The sequence below is a fragment of the Anomalospiza imberbis genome, chromosome 4, assembly GCF_031753505.1.
Source record: "Anomalospiza imberbis isolate Cuckoo-Finch-1a 21T00152 chromosome 4, ASM3175350v1, whole genome shotgun sequence".
Taxonomy (NCBI): Eukaryota; Metazoa; Chordata; class Aves; order Passeriformes; family Viduidae; genus Anomalospiza; species Anomalospiza imberbis.
The window spans coordinates 41608975-41628216 of NC_089684.1; the positions used below are offsets into that span (position 1 = coordinate 41608975).

At 37.3% G+C, this 19242-nt stretch overlaps 1 protein-coding gene across 2 annotated transcripts in view; it reads left to right on the top strand.

Moving 5' to 3' along the window:
- Positions 1 to 19242, top strand: part of INPP4B (inositol polyphosphate-4-phosphatase type II B) — a 321293-nt gene that overhangs the window by 86752 nt on the left and 215299 nt on the right. The window contains exons 3-4 of one of the 2 annotated variants that reach the window (XM_068188034.1): positions 9359 to 9583; positions 11228 to 11272. In XM_068188034.1, coding sequence (XP_068044135.1) covers positions 9493 to 9583; positions 11228 to 11272 — 136 coding nt within the window. In that variant the 5' untranslated portion in view covers positions 9359 to 9492. Of the gene's footprint in view, positions 1 to 9358; positions 9584 to 11227; positions 11273 to 19242 lie in introns of those variants that run through there. The other variant, XM_068188035.1, reaches the window with a different exon arrangement.

The window sequence follows — 19242 nt, forward strand, 5'->3', positions numbered from 1 at the left end:
AAAGTTAGGCTGCGTTTGTGGGCTTGATGGATACATTTAAATTCAGAGGAAGTTCCTATCATCTTTTTATGCACCAAAATCTCCAGCCCACTTCTAAGAAAGTGTTGCATTAATTATGCTGATTTTTGTCCTCACCTGCTGAAGTGATTCATGGTGGTTGGTCATGTTTGAGAATGCAGTGACTTAAATGATATTCATTGTGGATTTTATCCTTATCTGGGTAGTATTCTGGGGAATAGCTCAAATCCTTCATCTTTTGTAAGGAACAAAAACATATGTTTCAAGCCTGGTGTTGAGGCATTGCATCAAAAAGTATTTCTTTCTGGATTTGGAAGCATTGCTTTCCCTGACTATAAGAGCTGAATGTTTCTCATTGACTCTCAAATTGAGACTTTCTAATTGTGCCCTTAATGAGTCCAGTGCATTCATAGAATTCCCAACTTTATGAGTATGAATACAGTCATGTCAGTTCCCTTCTGGCACTTGTGTTACAATGCTTGAACACAATACTGCTGAACTGAACCCAGAATACATCTGTAATTGCTGACAGGACTCAATTAGCTTTGAAGCCTGCAAACAGGATGGTTTCTGTGGCAGTGACACTGGCAGGTTTTAAGCCCAAAAGCTGGGGACATAGACAACTATGGATACTGAGTAAGCGCTTCAGGCTGCCTGTGGAGAAAAAAGAGCCTGTGAATATGTGCGGAGGAAGAAATAAGCTTGTATAATTAGGAACTAGCTGAGAGACAGACTTTCCAAAACCAAGTTTTGAAGGTTGATGGTGTTTCAGTAGGAGCCAGGGGTAAGGGTGGCATTATGTGCGTCCTTTAAAAACATGTTAAAGGGGAAAATAGGAAACAGTGTAGAAAACTCCAGGTAAGCAGCCATCAAATGATGATGAATACCTGGGGCATGACCAAACAAGATAGAGGAAAAGACAAGACAGGTAGAGGAGGAATGTATTTCAGACTTTGCATGGGACAATTTTCCCATGCTAGAGAGAAAGGATGACAACCTGGCTGATGATTTGTTGGATGGGAAAAGAAAGCCAGAGTATTATGAGGTATTAGAACAAAACTGAAGACAAATGAAGATGATATACAGTGTACAAAATGAGGATAAAATACTAAAAGAAGTGAAATAATAATCCATGTACTGTAGGATAGAATGAAATTCAGAATACAAAATGGGGGAGAAAAGCAAAACTTAGGAACTAGGAAGAGAGGCCTTTTATCAGTAGGGGCTTTGACCATGAAAAGCTAGTTGTGATTAGATTGTAGATTAGATCCATTGGTGTTCTGGTTTGAAGGCAAAACCAGTGAGAGACTCCAAGTCTGAAATACAATTTATTAGGAAAAGAGAAAAGAAACAAAATACATGCAATAATACAAAAGGAAAACCACAGACAGAGTCAGAATACAACCTGACACCCCTTTGGCCAGCGTGTTGGTAGCAGTCCAAATTGGAATTTCTGCAGTCCTCCTGGAGTGGCAGATGTGGTTCTGTCGGAGCAGTGATCCTGTAGAAGGGTGTAGTCTTCCTCTGAAAGTCCAGTGGAAAACCCCTGCTGTTCCTCTTGGAAGCCTGTGGAAAGGCTGACTCTGATGTCCCCAAACCCAGATTATATCCAGTTAGGAATGCTTGGCTGCTCCCTCTGGGCGGAGCATCTCCCAATGGGATGTTATAGCTCTTATCAGTCACACAGTGACATTCAATGGCCCCTTATCAGCAGATGTCTCCTCTGAGAGGATTGGTTGTGAAAGAGATAAGGAAAACTGCTCACTTAACAGAAGACAACTGCTACACAGATGGAAATAGAATACATCTTGCTCCTCAATCTGGGACAATTGGCTGCTGGGAGCCAAAAAAAAGCTATATAATGTGTATCTAGGACTTTAAAGGATTCAGATGAAAGCAGGATAGGAGGACATACCTGCTCACAATGTCAAATTTATTGTGGAACTGATAGAGGAGAGGTGTGTCACAGCACAGCAGAAGCTCCAAGAAAGGAGGCTGTGAGATTTAAGTTGTGGTAAAAGGACATTTTCTTCATCGTGCAAGCTTCAGTTTGGAACCATGAAGGGGGATTGGAGAGAGCCTTTGTCCAATTGTTTCCATGTGTCTCTGACTGGTGGATTGAATACTAGGATTTTTAAGAGTAAGAAATGGAGACTGACTGGGATATTGAACATAATGAAAGGCAGTGGAGTAAGCATGGAGGGAAAAATAAGGACATGTTCATGCAACCTCTAGTGATTCTGTGGAGCTGCTGATCACCTCAGGGCGCTGTGGGCCCTGAAACAGGAGGGCTGTACAGAAGTCAGAGGAGGTAATCCTGTCAGGGCTTCAAATTGAGTGCTCCTGAAGCCGCCTAACTCATGTTTCCAAGTGGACCGTGGAAGGAAAGAGAAGGATTTGATAGGTGAACTTTGACTCTACATATGGCTTTAGGTGCCCTTCTACTGGGAACTGGTCACCATTAGCAAGAGAGGGTGGTCTTTGGGTCACTGTTGTGTTTCTCTGAAATAGCACAATAGTGCTGTGACTTGATGTTCAAACTGACCGTGGGAGCAGTCTGAAGTTGACCACAATGTTGTACAGAGCATCATGCATGTGCAACTTTGCTTCCTTTCCTCCACATGATGATATACAATGCAAAATTGGGAATGTCCCCAAGAGGCACAGGCACAGTGAAGTGAAACCAGATGTGAGAAACAGCATGCAAGTACTGCCTTCTCTTGATCTATAAATCTCTTCTGTTATTCAGGAAGAGAGATTCCTTAAAGACTGTATTGCTTCACTGTGTGTGGTCCCTTAGTGAAAATTAGGGAGGTAAGAGCTGTAACATCCAGGTAGGGCTGATGAGGAGGATGGGAGGGAGCAAAGGAAGAAAAGAGCTTTTCATACAAGGCCAGTCATCTAAATAATATTAGATTAATTTAATAAATCAGGAAAATAATAAAAAAGGGGCTTATATGTAGGAATACCCCTGCCATTTGTAGTATGCTAGCCACTTAAACTTGGAGACTTTTGTTTCAATAGTAGTGGCTTGGAAAGGCAGCTCAGGATCACTCCCTATTTTAGAGATGGAATAAGTGAGGCATATGCAAGGTTTCTGTTGCAGATCTAGGCAGAGAAAGAAGATCTCCAAATCCTGCCTTTTTAAAGACAGACTGATGGTCCAGCTAGAGATATGAACTGCTTCCATTCAGTAAAAGCACTCCACTGCTTTGCAGGGGCCACCCTTAGAACTTTCAGTGAATGCTGCAGTGTATTTGTTCAGGGATCTTGAGATACCATTGTGGTATTCAAATATTTGTGTGCTTTGCATTGCTTCCAGTATAGGTGTGGTATTTAATGAAAGGGTGGAAGCAGTGTGGCCTATGTGGAAGCTGACAGGTAGGAAAAGAAACAGTGTTGTACTGCAGTAGTCAACCTGGGGCATCCTGCTAAATTACTTTCAAATACACTCTTGGTGAGGTTCTGTAGAGACTTAAATGGAGCCTATAATAGTAACTTATGTAAGTTTTTTCCAGCATTGTAAAATTTTAAAAAGTAACTGAAGATAAAAATTTTAATTAAATTCTTTATCTTTGATTGAAAATGTAACTTCCAAAGAAAGATTAACATAGCATCATGAGTAACCATGGAATGAGTTCATCACTACTAATTTGAACGTGAAATGCATCAGCATATAGAACTCAGACAGCTTTGTGAATTAAAAGCCTCTGATGTCTGTATTAGAAATATCCTGTGGATATAATTTATGTATCAAAGCTTTCGTTCTACTTTTGTTTCAGCATATGGTGGTTAGCTGTGATGGTGCTTTATATTTTAGAGTGGCAGTGACTCACTGATATTCTTAACCCTTTTCCTCTGCAGAGCTAGCAGCTGAGCTGAGAATTAGTTTTTTGCTGGTGTATGTGAAAAGAGACAGACAACCTTTAACCTGTTTGAACTCTCTTACTTTGCATATTAGCATAGGAGGACAAATAGTGATCCCCCTAAAAAAGTCAAGGCTGTCATTGTGTATGTTGACCATGGGCTTTGTACATTTTATTAATTTGAATTATCTTAGTAATTTCTTCTTTGTCCTGTTCAACATGATGTTATGCTTAAACTGTCAAGAAGGAAAATACTGCAAGCCAAAGAGTATCAGTCTTCCTGTCACCTCTACCTGTTTGGTAAAATAAACCAATAAAATCTTCTTAAAAAAAAAAGGTTTATAACAAGTGAATAAGATGTAAAACTAAAGTGTAAATGTATTTGTTTTATTTTATTAGGTTTTTATTTTGAAAACCTTTCCATTAAACTGCAGTCTTTGGAAAGACAAGAATCAGGTCCAATAACTCCCTACATTTTTTTGGTGAATTAACAGAAACCAAAGTTTCTGTGTAAAAGATTGTGATTAAAATTACAAAAAAATACTTAAAAAAATTAGAGAAATGTCACTCAAGACATTTTTAGCAAGAAATTTGTTTTCATCTTAGAAATTACTGACCTATATAAGTATTTAGAGGGAAAAGAGGCAACTGCTACTGTTAAATTGAAGAACTTGGGAAGAATAAATTTTATTATGCAATAACAGGAAGAAGGAAAAATTTTCTGAGGATGAAGGAACTGACATCAACATACATTTTGATTTTAGGCTGTTGCATTAGTGTAGAAAAGGCTTTCCAGTGCCACTAGGAATGTGTAGGCTGTTTGTGCAGTTCCCTTTTTTGACAGCAGTCCTTCAGAGTAGGGGCACTGAGTTATTTATTTGAGCAGTACAAATCCTGTGGGACCAAAACTTTTTATGCTGACTTCTGTGGGAGAAAGTGTCATTGAGACCATGCTTTAGCAAAGAGTTGTTGGTGAACAGATCAGATCCTCAGGCCTTGCCTTCCATTGGGTCTCTGATACTGAAATGAGGAGGAGCAGTGAGAGATAGAGATACAATGATATATAATTTTCCTTTCAATATAGTACTGTGGGGATTTTGAAGGAATTTTGAATGAATGATAGATGGGAACTCTGAGCTGCTTTTGATGGTGTGATTTATTTTACTTATTTTCTACACAGGCAGGAAGGGTGAGTTTGGTTCACATCTTCACTGCATGGCTCAGATGGTCACAAGACCTCTAGTTACAAGACGTTTTAAGGATTTATTAATCAATAAAACACTGCTAACAAGGGTATTTATGCTTTTGACTCAATCCTTAAATATTTCATCTTAAGGAGTCAAGCTAGAGTGTAAGCTTTCTTAGCCAATCATGTTATGACACACAAACTTACAGTATTACACTTTAAAACTCTCAACTTTCCTCTACTTAGCTTAATGCGACTCTGCTTTAAACTATAAATCCACATTCTTGCTTCTAGCACCTAAATTTGGAAGCCTTTTCCAAGGTCTCAGATCAAATCCTGTGTTTAATTCTAAGCTTTGGCTTAAAGGCCCAAAGTTCTGAGAATTCCCTGCATTTTGGATTCCAACAAGTACTACTAAGTTCAAAGTTTGTTCTGCAAAGAAAACCAGTGTGTTTAGTTTTTTGAAGGTTTTCCCCTGGGTTTATGAACTGGAAACCCCACTGTGGATGTCCAGCTTTAAGAGGAGGATTATTGTTCTGCTATTGCAGATTCATAAGTAGAAAATTTTCTTAATATAATATGTTCTAAAAGCTTAGATGTCATCCTGTTCAAAAATGATATTACAATAGTAAAACTAGGAGTGCAAACTAGATAAGGCACTGTTGTTGTTGACGTCAGCAGTAAATGTTTGCAAAAGGTAAGGTTTTCTCCAAAACTCCTCATGGTAACTCCCTTTCAGCAGTAACAGTAGAGCACAGGGTGCTTGTGTTCTACAATAACTTCTTAGCAGCAAAGTATGAAGTGCTTTTGTCCACCTATGAAATACTACTTCATTTAGGTGTATTATTTATATTTTTATGAATTAATATATATCTTATTTATTTAAATGGTAATATTTAATTAAAACATGAAGTTAAAAAAATAATTATTTATATAACTCTTCTGATATGTCTGCCATTTGTTTGGGGCCTTCATTACATTTGTAGGTCCAACAGTTTCATTTTGGGAAAGATTCATATCAGTTTTTTCCCCCACTGATATTTGAAATTAAATGTCTGAGCTTGTTAGGGACTACTGTATGCAGCTGATTTAAAATAATACTAAGCAACTATTTGAAGAAGAAGAGTAAAGAGTAAAGAGTAATGATCTTTATTACATAAATAAACCTGTGTGCTCCTTTATTGCAACAGACTTTTTTACCAGCATGCATTTTTTGTGTTGTGTTTCCTCTGGCAAGATGACTTTGGGTACATAAACCTTTCAGTACCTGAAGGGGAATCTGCAGGAGAGCTGGAGAGGGACTTTTTACAAGACCATGGAGTGATAGGACAAGGGGCATGGGTTTAAACTAAAAATGAAGAGGATTAGATGTTCACTATGAGGATGGTGAGGGACAGGCACAGTTTGCCCAGAGAAGCTGTGGACATCCCATCCCTGGCAGTGTTCAAGGCCAGGTTGGATGGGGCTTTCAGCAACCTGGTCTAGCAGAAGGTATTCCTGTGCAAGGGCAGAGGGATTGAACTTGATGATCTTTAAGGTCCCTTCCAACACAAACCATGCTGTGATTATGTGTGTTGAAACAGAATGGAAAACAGGTAACTTACCTCCTGATAGCAGGTATACTGGTATCAGTATACCTACTGATACTTTCATTCTTACTGCAGAATGAAACTTTTTACATTTGCAGTGATGAGTATTTTCCAGGAATTTTCATTTGCTTTTCAGAATTTAACTTAGCTGTCAGAGTACTCAAAAGATCTAAATATAGCAGACTGTAGTGTTATGAAGCGATAGTTTAGAATGAATTTCCACATCTCAGAACTGGCACCTGTTAGATCAGAATTATGCCCACTCCTATTGCATTTCACTTTCCATTTCTGGTTCTATGCATATTAATGATGATTCAGTATGCCTTTTGAGCCTGGCAGTCTGATTTTTACAGCTAAGAGGTAAATATAAATAGCATGATTTCATGAATTGAAAAACACAGATTTCCTTCCAAAGCAGATGTTTTTTATCAAGCTAGTGGTAGGATATTTCAAGGCAAGATTACAGTTCCTATTTCCATTTAAAGAAAAGGGAGAAAAGAAAAGAACATCTTGGTATATTTGTATTTTGGTTCTTAAGTGTTGACTTGTTTCTCTGACAACTTTTCTTTCACCTACGGAATTTTGGATATCCAAACTGCTTTTATTAAAATTGTCTGTACTTTTGTGCTTTTAAAGGTTGAGTGGTATAAGCAGATGCTATCTTTGTGGTTTATTTTTTGCGTGTGTGCATTTTGATGGCTTTTTTTGTGGGGGTGGTTTCTTTTTTTGTTGTTGTTGTTCAGTTTTTAAATTTTTGTTTTGTTGGTTTTTTTTTTTTTTAATGGGTTTTTTTTATTAATGTGAATTAGTTAATTTTGATCTTGATGCTGGTTTATTGCATGCTTTTTGTTTCCTTTCCTTTCAATTTTCCACTACTAGCTCGAAAATACTATGAAATATGACAGACTTTAGACTCATTGATGTCAATGACAGGAGGGAGTAGAGCACTCTGCTGGTACAGACCTTACCAGAGCAACAGAAAAATTAACAGCTCCTCTAAATACTGGTCTTTCTGACGGTTACTTCATGAAAGTATGGCTCACATGGAGTACCAGATCACTGGAGAGCTTGCAGCTAAATCTTCTGTCTCTTCAGTCATCTTTAACAAACAGCAGAGCTCATCTTGGTCAGGTTAGGTTGCTCAAGAGAAGATCTTATCTGAAAACAGGATCTAATGAACATCTGCAGCTCCCTAAGATTTTGAATATTGTTCTCTCAAAATTGAATACCTGTTTTTTCTGACTGAGTCAGGGTTAAAGGCAAGCATTTGAATCCTTATTAGCTTTTTATCTGCCTCTGAAGCAGTTGTTTCCACTTTATTTTTCTTTCCAGTCTGTCTACATGAAATCTATGGTCCAACTGTTACGTAAAATGTTACCCAGCATTTTTAGTAGCATCTGCAGCCACACAGTTGGATTTCCTTAGATCTAGCCCAGAAAAAAAAAAAAAAACAAAACTTGTCCTATATCCACAGGGATTTTTATACTGTTTTTAGAGCCTTCCAGACTTGAGGTTTCATCTTTTATCCCCTCCATAACTATAAAAGTAGAGGTTATTGTAACTGGCAGATGCTCAGTTTATGAAGCGCAAACAGGTTTAGAATAACATGTGTGCAAATGCCCAAGGTTAGATACTCAAGGTAGTGAAAGGAATTTCAGTTCGCATTGTATGGAAGAGAACTTTTCTGTGCTGTTTGGATTTTCAAACTAAGTATGAAAACCTTTCAGTGTTCTGTTTTGTCCAGTGATAAGATATATATGGCTGATTTAGCTCAGAATGATTTTCAGGCCCAGTGAAATACTTCAATCCTTGTTAATAAAATAGCACAGGTGTTTTATAGAGTTTTATGTTTCTAAATTAGTTGGTAACTTGTTTAAAAAAAACCACTGATTTTCTTTCTTTCCCAGTTTGCTCTTCTTGGTGTGTGTTGCACTAAATGTCACATTGAATTTATGACTCTGTGAAGCCATCTATACTGCAGAATTTTAAATGCCTAAGAGGTGTTTTTTCTTCTTGTGCTAATCTTAATCAAATGACCAATCCTTGCACGTACCTGGATTCCTTGGGAGCTTCAGCTTTCCCCTCCCCCTTCTTCTTCTTTTGTTCTCAGAAAATTTGATCATTAAACAATTAGACTCCAGGCAGAACAGCAAATGACAAATGGATAATAATGAGGTCAGAAGCTCCCACATACAACCTGTTGAGTCTTCATAGAGGAGTTACGTCGTGCTAAATTATCTGCATGTGTTCCTGATCTGTGTTCTGGCAAGGATGAATGAGAGGCTGAGCATAATGGAGATCTTTAATAGAAGAGATGATGGACACATTCATTCTGGTGAATCCCACTCTCTGTCAGAACCATGTCTGTTGCCCTTGCTAAATCAAATTCTTTGTCAAAATAGTAGCTCAGAGAGCTGCCTCCTAGGCTGCAGAATTTGTGCTGGAAAAGGATTTCCCATTTTGGTTTGATTCTGCCACCTAATTTAGCCATCTGTTAAATGATCTTGGAACTACTCTGTGGATATGTTTAGTACTGTACCAATTCTGAAGGAGCTGGGATTTGATGGGGCTGCATGGTTCTGTGACCATGAACATAAGTGTGTATGTAGTGGTTTTGATTGTTTGTGACATCAGTTATTCCATCATCTCCCTTTCCAATAACAGTCCCTAAGAGCTGCTTTCATGCTTTCTGAGTGCAGAGGTTCAGAGTGGAAAACCGGATCTTTACCTTGAAGCTGCATCAAAGCCAGACTGTGAATCTTGGGCTGTAGCACTGGGAGAGGCGAACTCGGAAGGTTTGCAGAATAAAATTCAGCAGCTCCGGAGGCTGATCATGGATATCAAAGAGGAGAGATCATCAGATGAAGCACAACAGTTTTTCCCTTCATCCCAGTTAGACAGTCTGGGAGAGCCTCAGTTTACAAGTAAGTGCATTTACTCATTTTATGGAATGGTACAATAAAAGTGGCCCAGTCTCTGTGACAGTTCAGATAGTGTCACAAGCAGGGTACAAAATGCTGTTCAATTTCTTGCTTGTCAAAGTGCAGTTTAGATTAAATAAACTGATGAAAATTGTCTTTAAATTTTTTCCCCTGGTATATTTTGGTTTATGCACATAACCTTCAGGGGAACAAATGTGTGATTTCTGTGTTGCTGAGTTCTTCTCTCTAACCTGTTTTCTTCCTAAGACTTAAAGCATTTTTTTTTCTCTTTTATGTCCTATATGGACTACTGTTTAAAATATAGTCTGATAACTTTGATAAATGTATAAATCTCTAGTGATACTTAAACTAGTATCACAGGTTTGTTCTATGTGATGTAAAAGCACTCTGGGGATTTGAATGCACGTAGACATATGTTGAGCTGTATTTGGTGCACTGGAGTCAGAAGACTGTATTTCAGTTGCCTGGTCACTTAATCAGTTCTGTAGCCAGCATATCCATGAATGTGTTTCAGGCCAATATGTTACTGGCAGAGTTGAACTCAGAAATTTGTTAAAGGTCCATTAAGAAAAAGAAAAAAACAACAACATTTTCTTTTTTTTTTTCTTTTTTGCCCTTTCTAAGTTCTGCAGCTGTAATTTTCCTCACACAGATGTGAATGAATAGCTACACTAATGAGAACGGTGTGAATCTAGACTTAGCAGCATCGTGTTTTTATGGAGCAGTCACAGCTATAAGTTTGGGGTGATTCTTTTGTTTGTGGGTTTTTAAATTGTTTTTTTTAAACAAAAATCTTGTTCTAGTTCATATACTAACTCAGTCCTTCCCATCTGACCAATTTCTTCAAGACTGAGCAATAATTAATAAAGGTTACTGGAGACAGTACAAAAATGTCAAGAAGAGAGAGTTTACTTTCTACAAGTTCATTGAAACTGTAGTTGTGATCCAATTACTTTGTGCATCAGGTGAACAACTAATTATTATTCACCTATCCCTCCTTTCTTCCTGCTTTTCTCTTCTTGCATCTCTGTGGTTCACTCCCTTATTTTAGCACAAGAAAATATTGCCCTTTGCAATAGAACATAATTCCACAATGGATTAAACTTTTCCTGTTCCTGCTACGTAAGAAGAGGAATTTATGTATTTATTCTCCAACAAAAAGAAGTTGGGCTTACTGTGTTACAATTTGTTTGTAGATCAATAATGTGTTGATGTTTTACTATATTAACCTGGTCTACCTACTTTTACTAAACATGGAGTTTGTTTTTAATGTGATGACATACCTACTTAAACATTGCTTATGAGACTTAATATTTTTCCAACACATATATAGTCAGTTGTTGTGACTGAAAATCTTACAAGTAACCCATCCATGAGAACCTGGGTTTTTTTTCCTAGTTTCCTTTCCCAGCAACAGAAAGTTTCTATTAAGAAGGAAGTCTTCTTCAAAAGTAGCCTTTTTTCAGGCAAATATTTCATCCAAGTTTGCTTTGACTTTCTAACATAAAATGTTAGTTCAGTGGCAATGGCAGTAGTTATGGGCGTGTGAAAGTTTTACTATGTATTAAAAAGCAAGACATGGATATCAAATGATCTCTAATATTTTTTTTTTCTTGACCTTTTAAGGTATTCAGAGAATTGCAAATGAGCCAAAGCTGGAGTTCAGTCTTGGTAAGATACAGTTTTGAATTTTTGGAATTATAATGGCCTGTGTGTGAGGAGTTTTTTTATATATATGTAGTGTGATATAGTGTAGCATGTGACTTGCTTAAAAAAATTAGGGTCTAGGTGGGAGAAGTGCATGACTTTTGAAATGCTGGTTTTAGTTTTTTAATTGGTTGGAATGGCTAAAGGTTTACTGAATTCTCTAGTGCTGTGCTGCTCGACCAGGGTGAAAATCTGCCCAACAGCTTTGTGAATGTAGTTTGTAAAATACTACTTATTTGGAAAAAGACATTTAATTTGAAGTTTTTGAAACAGTATTCAGATAAAAGTACTGTTGCTTTAGATCAAACTTGAATCTAAATGTGATATAATTTGGTAGTGAAGAGGCAATGTAAATGTTTACCTGACTCTGCCATTTTATACTTAGTAATTGGTACATGGGAACTATATATATTATCATCGTATGTAGCAGAATTGTTTTGGGAGGGGTTCTGTCTCAAGCTTCTCCCTCCATTTAGAGGGTACAGAATGATTCAGATTGCTCAGTAAGTCAAACAATCTAATTGAATAATGGTATATTTGTAATACGAGGTCAAGGAGCACAATATGTCAGCCCAAACTGTGCAAAGCAAGCTTGGCTACTTTTCACTGTTCTTTCAGTGCAAAAGCTTTGAAGCCTTTGAAATAGTAAGTGAAATAATTATTTGCTGTGGGAGCACTAAACACAATAATTCTCTGTGGGAAATAAGAATGATAACTAGGTTTAGTTGATTAGTGACTGGACTCTCTTCAGAGTCTTTGCAAATTGGAATGATCCTGTGATTATTCCCTGCTCCCGTGTATGGTAAAAGAACACAGTTACATATAGTGTGACTTTTCAAATATTTGATTCTATGTGATGTCTGCATTCTGAACTAAAACTTGTCAAATTTATTATGATGTTTACATCCATATGACATGTGAATATTTATCTGATATTGTGTACCTGTACACAGAGAAACTTTTACTCAGTGTTATTCAGTATCTGTTAAATTCACTCTGGCATAAAAACTTTTATAACATCTGTTGCAAAAAAGTGTAAGTGTAAGAGGGAGAGGGAAATACAGATAACTGTAAGCGGAATATTATATAAATATCAATTAGACTCAACTATTTGGATAATTTAAATAGTCTACAAATGTCCTTCAGAAACTCCAAACACAGCAAACAGGATGGCAGGAGTGATGTGGCTTCTGTGGTTCTGTTTTTGCCCCTTGCATTTTGGGAGCCTCTTTCCTGGCCATGTCCTTGGAACTGGGTTACACTTGGCTTGTGTGCTGCTGCAACTGTGCTGATTGGAAAGATGATGCCTTAAATCTGTGCCCTTTGGGACAGACACAGTTCTATTTGATACAGCCATTTTTAAAATACCTTAAATTTTATCTGTGTATTTTTTATCTGTATGTCTTTTAAAAATTAGATAGTTATGGCATTACAAAAAATTTTGTTGAGTAGGTCATGGGCTTTTTTTCTGTATAGACTCTTTCTGCAGAAATTGTTAAATGTTGACATGGAACAAAGGCCTCATTCTCTGTTGCGGGGAAATCACTATGGTATAATAATCGTTAAGAGCAGATTTAACTTTTCTGTGCGTTTCTATTTAGATTTTATAGGTGATGTGACCATAGTATTTGGGCAAAGCCAGTAATTGCAGCATTCCAGCAATAACAAACTCACACAATGACTGGTGTAGTATAGGAGAGGGAGAAAGGTGCTACAGGCGCTGACTGCAAATTAGATGAGGAGTGCTTGGAGAAGTTGCTTTCAGTGATAAATGTGCCCCAGCAGGCAGAAGTGTAAAAACAAAGTAAAGCCATTTTCAGACTTGTTTGGGCTTGTGCTGGATGGATCTCTGTTCACTCAGTGTCAGTATTTGTGTTTTGCATTGGGCTGTTTCTAGTGGGCATTTATGTTCTGTGGTTTGTTCTGCATCATTATTGATTGAGTCATTGTAGCCCTGTGAGGGATCTTACACATTGGATCCTGCTGCTGCTCAGGTAACAATTAAGAGTAGCAGCATAAACCTCTTTTTGATTATGGCTGATACTCCTGTCAAGAGTCTTCAATCAGGGATATTTGGCAATACTGGCAATTGTATAAAGGTGATTCTTAGTGTCTTGATCCTTAAATAGTACTAAATATTTAAGCATAACACGTTAGCATTAGGGGAGTCCAGCTTTAGTGACTGAACAGTCAATGAAATTCTTAGCAGTTATTCTTCTTACTGGAATATCAACATTCCCATGCCAACACTTCCTAGCTCCAGCAACCTCAGTCACCAGCAATGTGCTGTTGATTTGTACAAATGTACAGCAGGCCCCTCCTGCTGATGAGTGATACAGGAACAATTTAGCTGGGAAGGATGCATCTGCTGTGTGGCCCAACCAGTTAAAATTCCCCTTGCAAGGGCAGTCAGTGGAGATGCCCCTGTGCTGTTCACCTGGTTACTGGCAGGGCTGGAAGGGACTCTGCAGCCTGGCCCGTGCATCTGGGGAGCACCACTGCTGCTAGCAGGCCGAGGACACTGCTTGGCTGACACCATCCTTTGAGATATTTTGTCTAATTAAAGACTTGGCATTCACTTCAGCTAATGAAGGACTTCCAAGATCTCTCTCCGAGATGAGCCAAAGCATGGTAAGTAGGGATAAGAGAGGAATTTGCTGCAAGCAAGTACCACAGGTATGATGTGTGCCTGGCTTGGGTAACCAAATCTTCGGGCTCTGTACAGACATTTCATCTTGGATTAGGCTGGTATTTGGCATTTAGAATTTGGAAGGCCAATCTAACAGTTAATGATGTATAAAGCTGGTCTCTAGCCCTGAAAGAATGGCTTATGCCTGTAATTCTGTTCATATTCGTTATATAATCAATATTATTATATTAGTTAAGTAGCATACTTACACATATATGTGCAAATAGACATTTGCTTCTATCAGTTGATATACAAATGTGTTTAAATATATTAAAAAATTGTAGCATCTCATAATTGTAGTTTAAGTCACTTGTCGGTCAATAAATAACATTCAGAAGTGGAACTTCAGTAACTAAAACAAAATATAACTTTTAAATAATATTTGAGTGCTGTCTAATACATGAGTTTTATTTAGGGACATTATAACTAAATACTGCTGTTCAGTGTTTGACGTTCTGATGACTAAATTTTGAAATAATGATATTAAAATTCTTCCTAGAGTTTTGTATTTTGTTGTGGTAGTTACATTGCAACATCCTGTGTCCATAGTACTCTGGAAAGCATTCTCTTCATAAAATGTCTAAATATTGCCTTCTCTTTTTTATCTTAAAGTTCAATAAAGTGGTATTTTTTTTCTTTTTCCTTGAGGTTAAAGCAAAGAATAAAAGTTACCTGAATTACAGCTTTCCTTTGCAATACACTCAGCATTTCCAGGAGTTCCTGTCTTGTAACATAACTTTGGAGTCAGAGCATCGTTTAGACAAAAATTTTTGTGTTTTATATTCCTGAGGACTCTTTGGAAATGTGGGTGATTTCTGAACCTTGTAGCTGCTGCTAAGTTTTATTTTGCAAACTCTCTCTTGTTGTTTGGCATGTTGAGTACCTGTGTTCTGCATGCAGTTCCATGAAGCATTAGGAGGTAGAATATGACAGCCTGTGCAGGGTGTTGAGTAGAGAGGAGGAGCAGAGCAAAAGGAATGAAACCGGATACTGGGCCTGAATTACAAACCAAAACTGATAAAAAGTGAAACTGATAGAAATCTTTCCCACGACTTCGAAGTGTGCAGGTTTAGATCTTATATATATATGTTTATTTTGAAGCTACTCTTCTTGGTTGCTTCTCTAAAATATCCCAGCCCTTGAGTCCCAGATGTAACTAAATATGTTGTGGGTTCCTGACTTCAAAGTCGCTGTGCTACATCAATGTGAAGTATGTGAGCCCAGCTGATGTATAAGGTTATAGTTATTGGAGATAAATTATATTGTGCATTTTGATGAACACTATTGTGAAGTTTTCAAGAGCTTGTGCTTCTAAGGGCATTTGATAGCGAACTGGCAAAGCAAAACAAGCAAACTGCAACAATCAGAAAAAAAGAGGCAACAGGGTAGAATGCACAGTTGGTGGTAAAAGTGCTCAGACGTGAGCTTGGTAATGAACATGATGTTAATAGGGAGAAATAAATTAGAGAGAAAAGGGAATAAGTTTGTTAGTTACTCTCTCAATAACCAACATAATTTAAGTGGTTTTGTATTTGTCTTAATTGCTTAGAGTTGTGAAGAGAGGGCAAGGGGTATGGTGGTTGTAGTATGGTAATAGTAACCAAAATAGCTGTGTGGAAAGGAATGTCTCTGCACATATCATCACATATTCAGGTGGTAATTTTTATGACAACACCTGTCTGACATTTCCAAAAGTGGTCTTTTTTTTGCAAATATATTAGGGCAGTAAATTTTGATGGACAGTTCTATTGTCGCCTAACCTCTAGGTACTTTTCCAAACCTCTAGGTACTTTTCCAAGTGTAGAGTAATGTAAATCTTACAAAATCTCATTGAATAGTGCACAAATCACAGAAAACTTGAGCAAGTACTTGAGCAAGAAAGAATTAAATTAAAAATTTCTAGGTTATTTGTTTATTCTTTTTATCAAATAGTGACTTGATAAAAAAGCAGTCTACCTGTAAAGGCAGAAGTTTTTATTCTCCACGATCTTATTTTTTCCCAAGTGATATTGTGATGCCATCCCTTTGGAAAAGGTCTTGAAGCAGATTTAACTCTGCATACTGAACATAAATGGTACATCGATGCTGCTCAAAGAGCATGACTAAATGATTTTTCCAATTCTGAAACATAATCTGGAGCTTTTTCAGCAGCAGCTGTTCCTGGAAGAATGATAAGCAGAAAGACTTGTTTTATCTTTACCACAAACTTGAAGCCAGTCTTGATCCTAGCAGAATTTGCCCACTTGGTTATCCTTCTGCTTCATCAAGTTATGAGTTGGTGAATAAATTATGCTTTGTTGTGTTAGCCAACATAACAAAATTATAAAAAACATCATCATCACACTTTTGAGAAAATCTAAAAAGTGATCATTTCTCTGTGAATCAAACTCACAGTGTCACTTACTGCTGAGGAATATTTATCCCTCAAAAAAGTTGTCTTGGCCATGTTAGAAACAATAGCAGCAAAAATATAAAAATGAAGGCTGGGTTTATGAGTTTTAAATTTTATTTTATTTGTTCATTTTGCTCTTTGTTGTTGTAACAGTTTTCTGAATTTTACTTGAGTTTTTTCTGGTCCCACACAAATTCCATCTTCCACCTAACCAGCCAGTCAGGTTTTTTTTTCCTTAGTTTTACTGATGTATATTAGATACAGTTACATCACAACAACAAATAGTAAACAAAAAGGCAATTGAAAATGAACAGAAAAGATTGAGGATGTAGAAAAGCTACCACATGATTGGAAAGAATGGTCTTGTTTTCCTCTGGGAGCTACTTATTTAACTTCTGTCTGCTTTGAGACTTCTGCACTGCGGCACAAGATGCCTTAAATGCAGTTTATTCTTAGTAACTCAGTGCTGCTGGGATGAATCCTCTTTTGACTGAAAGGAATCCTCCCAAAGAGATAGCAATTCAAGCCCAGCCTTGAGACTGTGTTGGCATGTTTCGACTTAGGACTTGTAATTTTTTTGCCGTAACTTCTGCAGGAGAACTTGAGCTAACTTGCAGTCAGTTTCAGTGCAGATAAAGCAACAAGTGAAACAGTCTTCCAGAAAAGTTCTAAGGCAGTGAAACAGTCTTCCAAAAAGGTTCTAAGGCAGCATCTTTCACATCGTGCTGTCACCTCTCTTGGCAGTTTTTGATGATGGATAATGCATATCCAGCAAATTGATAAGTGATGTTGAATTAGTGACCCCTGAGGGGAGTCAGCTCTTCTTGCTGTGCTCCTGCATTCTCTTGCACTCACAGTAAGCTTTCTTTGTTATATGCAGACATTGTGTGGACACTACTGAAAAGTGATTTGAGAACGGATTTGCCAAGACCTCACATTATTTTTTTATCCACTCCTCCTCCCATAGTACTTTGCTCACTTTAAAGAAGGCTTTTATGATTCTGTGATAGCCCTTGCCACACTGAACCTGACTGTTTGGGGTTTTTAAATAGGCAGCTTTCTGAAGCACTGCTCCTTCATCATTGTGTACCTCTTTAAAGCATCACTCCTGAGTTTTGCGTGTTGCATGTTCTGTCAGAAAGAAAGGCCAAAGCTGTCCATATACTACTATTAAGACTTGGTAATGTCGGAAAAACAAATCCGGGAAATGTGGTTTGTGGGGTGGGATGTGTGTGTGGCATGGACACCCCAAAAAGCTCAAAACCAGAATCCTTTCAAAAGCTCATATACTCTTTTGGTTTTTTCCAGCTTAAGTGGGTTTGAGTCCTAGAGAATTAGGCGACATCTTTAAATCTGTACCTGTAGGTTCTGTAATTCTAGAAATCTATCCTTTAATCCCTTTAGGGCAAAGATTGTCTTCATTTGCATTGCAGCTAGAGAAGCAGGATGCTGTCACAGTCCTTAAATATTAATCTGTACTAATTGTAGGGCTTACTATGCAAGGACTCAAAAATTCCAAACATGAAACTTGGTAAGATGTACAGTTAGTGTTCTCTCTGCTTTTTGCATATTAAGAGAAACTGAAAATTCTGTTTATAATACTGTGTACTTTACAGTTAAATAGAGTTCTTAATGAAATTATCTATATAGAGAGTTAGATAGCTATTCTATGTAGTCCATAAATATGAAATTTGTTTTTGTTGCTGAAAACTCATTACATCTAGTGTAGCATTACTCATTTTTGTTATCTACTTTGTTTCTGTGTTAGTAAGAAGCAATTCCTAATAGAAGTAGTCACAGAAATACTTGCAACATGTCAGCATCCATTGATACTTAATGATTTTCATTAACCAGCTTTGACTTATGTAAATTCAATTTCTGTGTAGGTGTTAGAGATTAAAATTCTACATTACAGGGTGCTATGTAGCCGTTAGTCCCCACAGTGGACTCGTTAAATGCAGGGATGTTTATTTGCTCTGAAGTAGGTCAGAGCAGAGGATGAACCAGCATGAGTGAGCAAATCATTACTGTGTGAGTATATTTCAGTGAGATGGATTTACAGGAATCTTGCTGATGCAAGTAGTAAGAAACATGAGGATGTTTCGAGTATCAATATTAAACCCAGCTGCAAACTGAGTTTCAGGCAGTTTTTTTCCATTCTGCTCCATGAAATTGAAATATTTCCTGTTTCCAGAAGCTTTTGCTTTTGTGAAAAAAAAATTGTATTTGAACTACTGTGAGAAAGTGGTTGACAACCTTGTAAATATAAATATGTATAAATCAGGACTGTGACTAAGGGAAACTTTTAAATTTAATAGCATAAAGATTCTCACAGCAACTTTCACATGTTTTGATATAAACACTTATCTAGAGATAAATTTTGAATAGCTATGGCTAATCTGTTTAGAGAGGAGTTTGCAGATGCCTGCATTTGAAAAGCTATTTAACAGTTGAAAGGGTTTTTTGGAATTTAGCCATTCTGAGAGACAGGGGTTTATCATCTTAGCTCTTGAGTGATGCAGCAGATAATAGGATTAAATCCTGTCAGAACTGTACAAATTCTGAAATCTTGTCGGTTAGAAAACTTCTGCATTTATAAGTCCAAGGAAAAAAAGGAGGCTAAGACTAGGAAGGACCTTTCTTTTTCAAACCTTAAATAAATAAAATTAGTAGGCTTCTTAGTAAAATCAGGTTTTTTTCTTTCTTTCTTTCTGAAAATGCTGCTTTTGTGTCTATGGCATGTTTTTCTCATAGACTTTGCAATATTTTATCCAAAATTTCAGAGGCAAGGTTCTGTCTATGCTGAAAACTGTTGTTTTCTGTGAAGAGGGTGCTATCCCAGTGCCTAGCCCA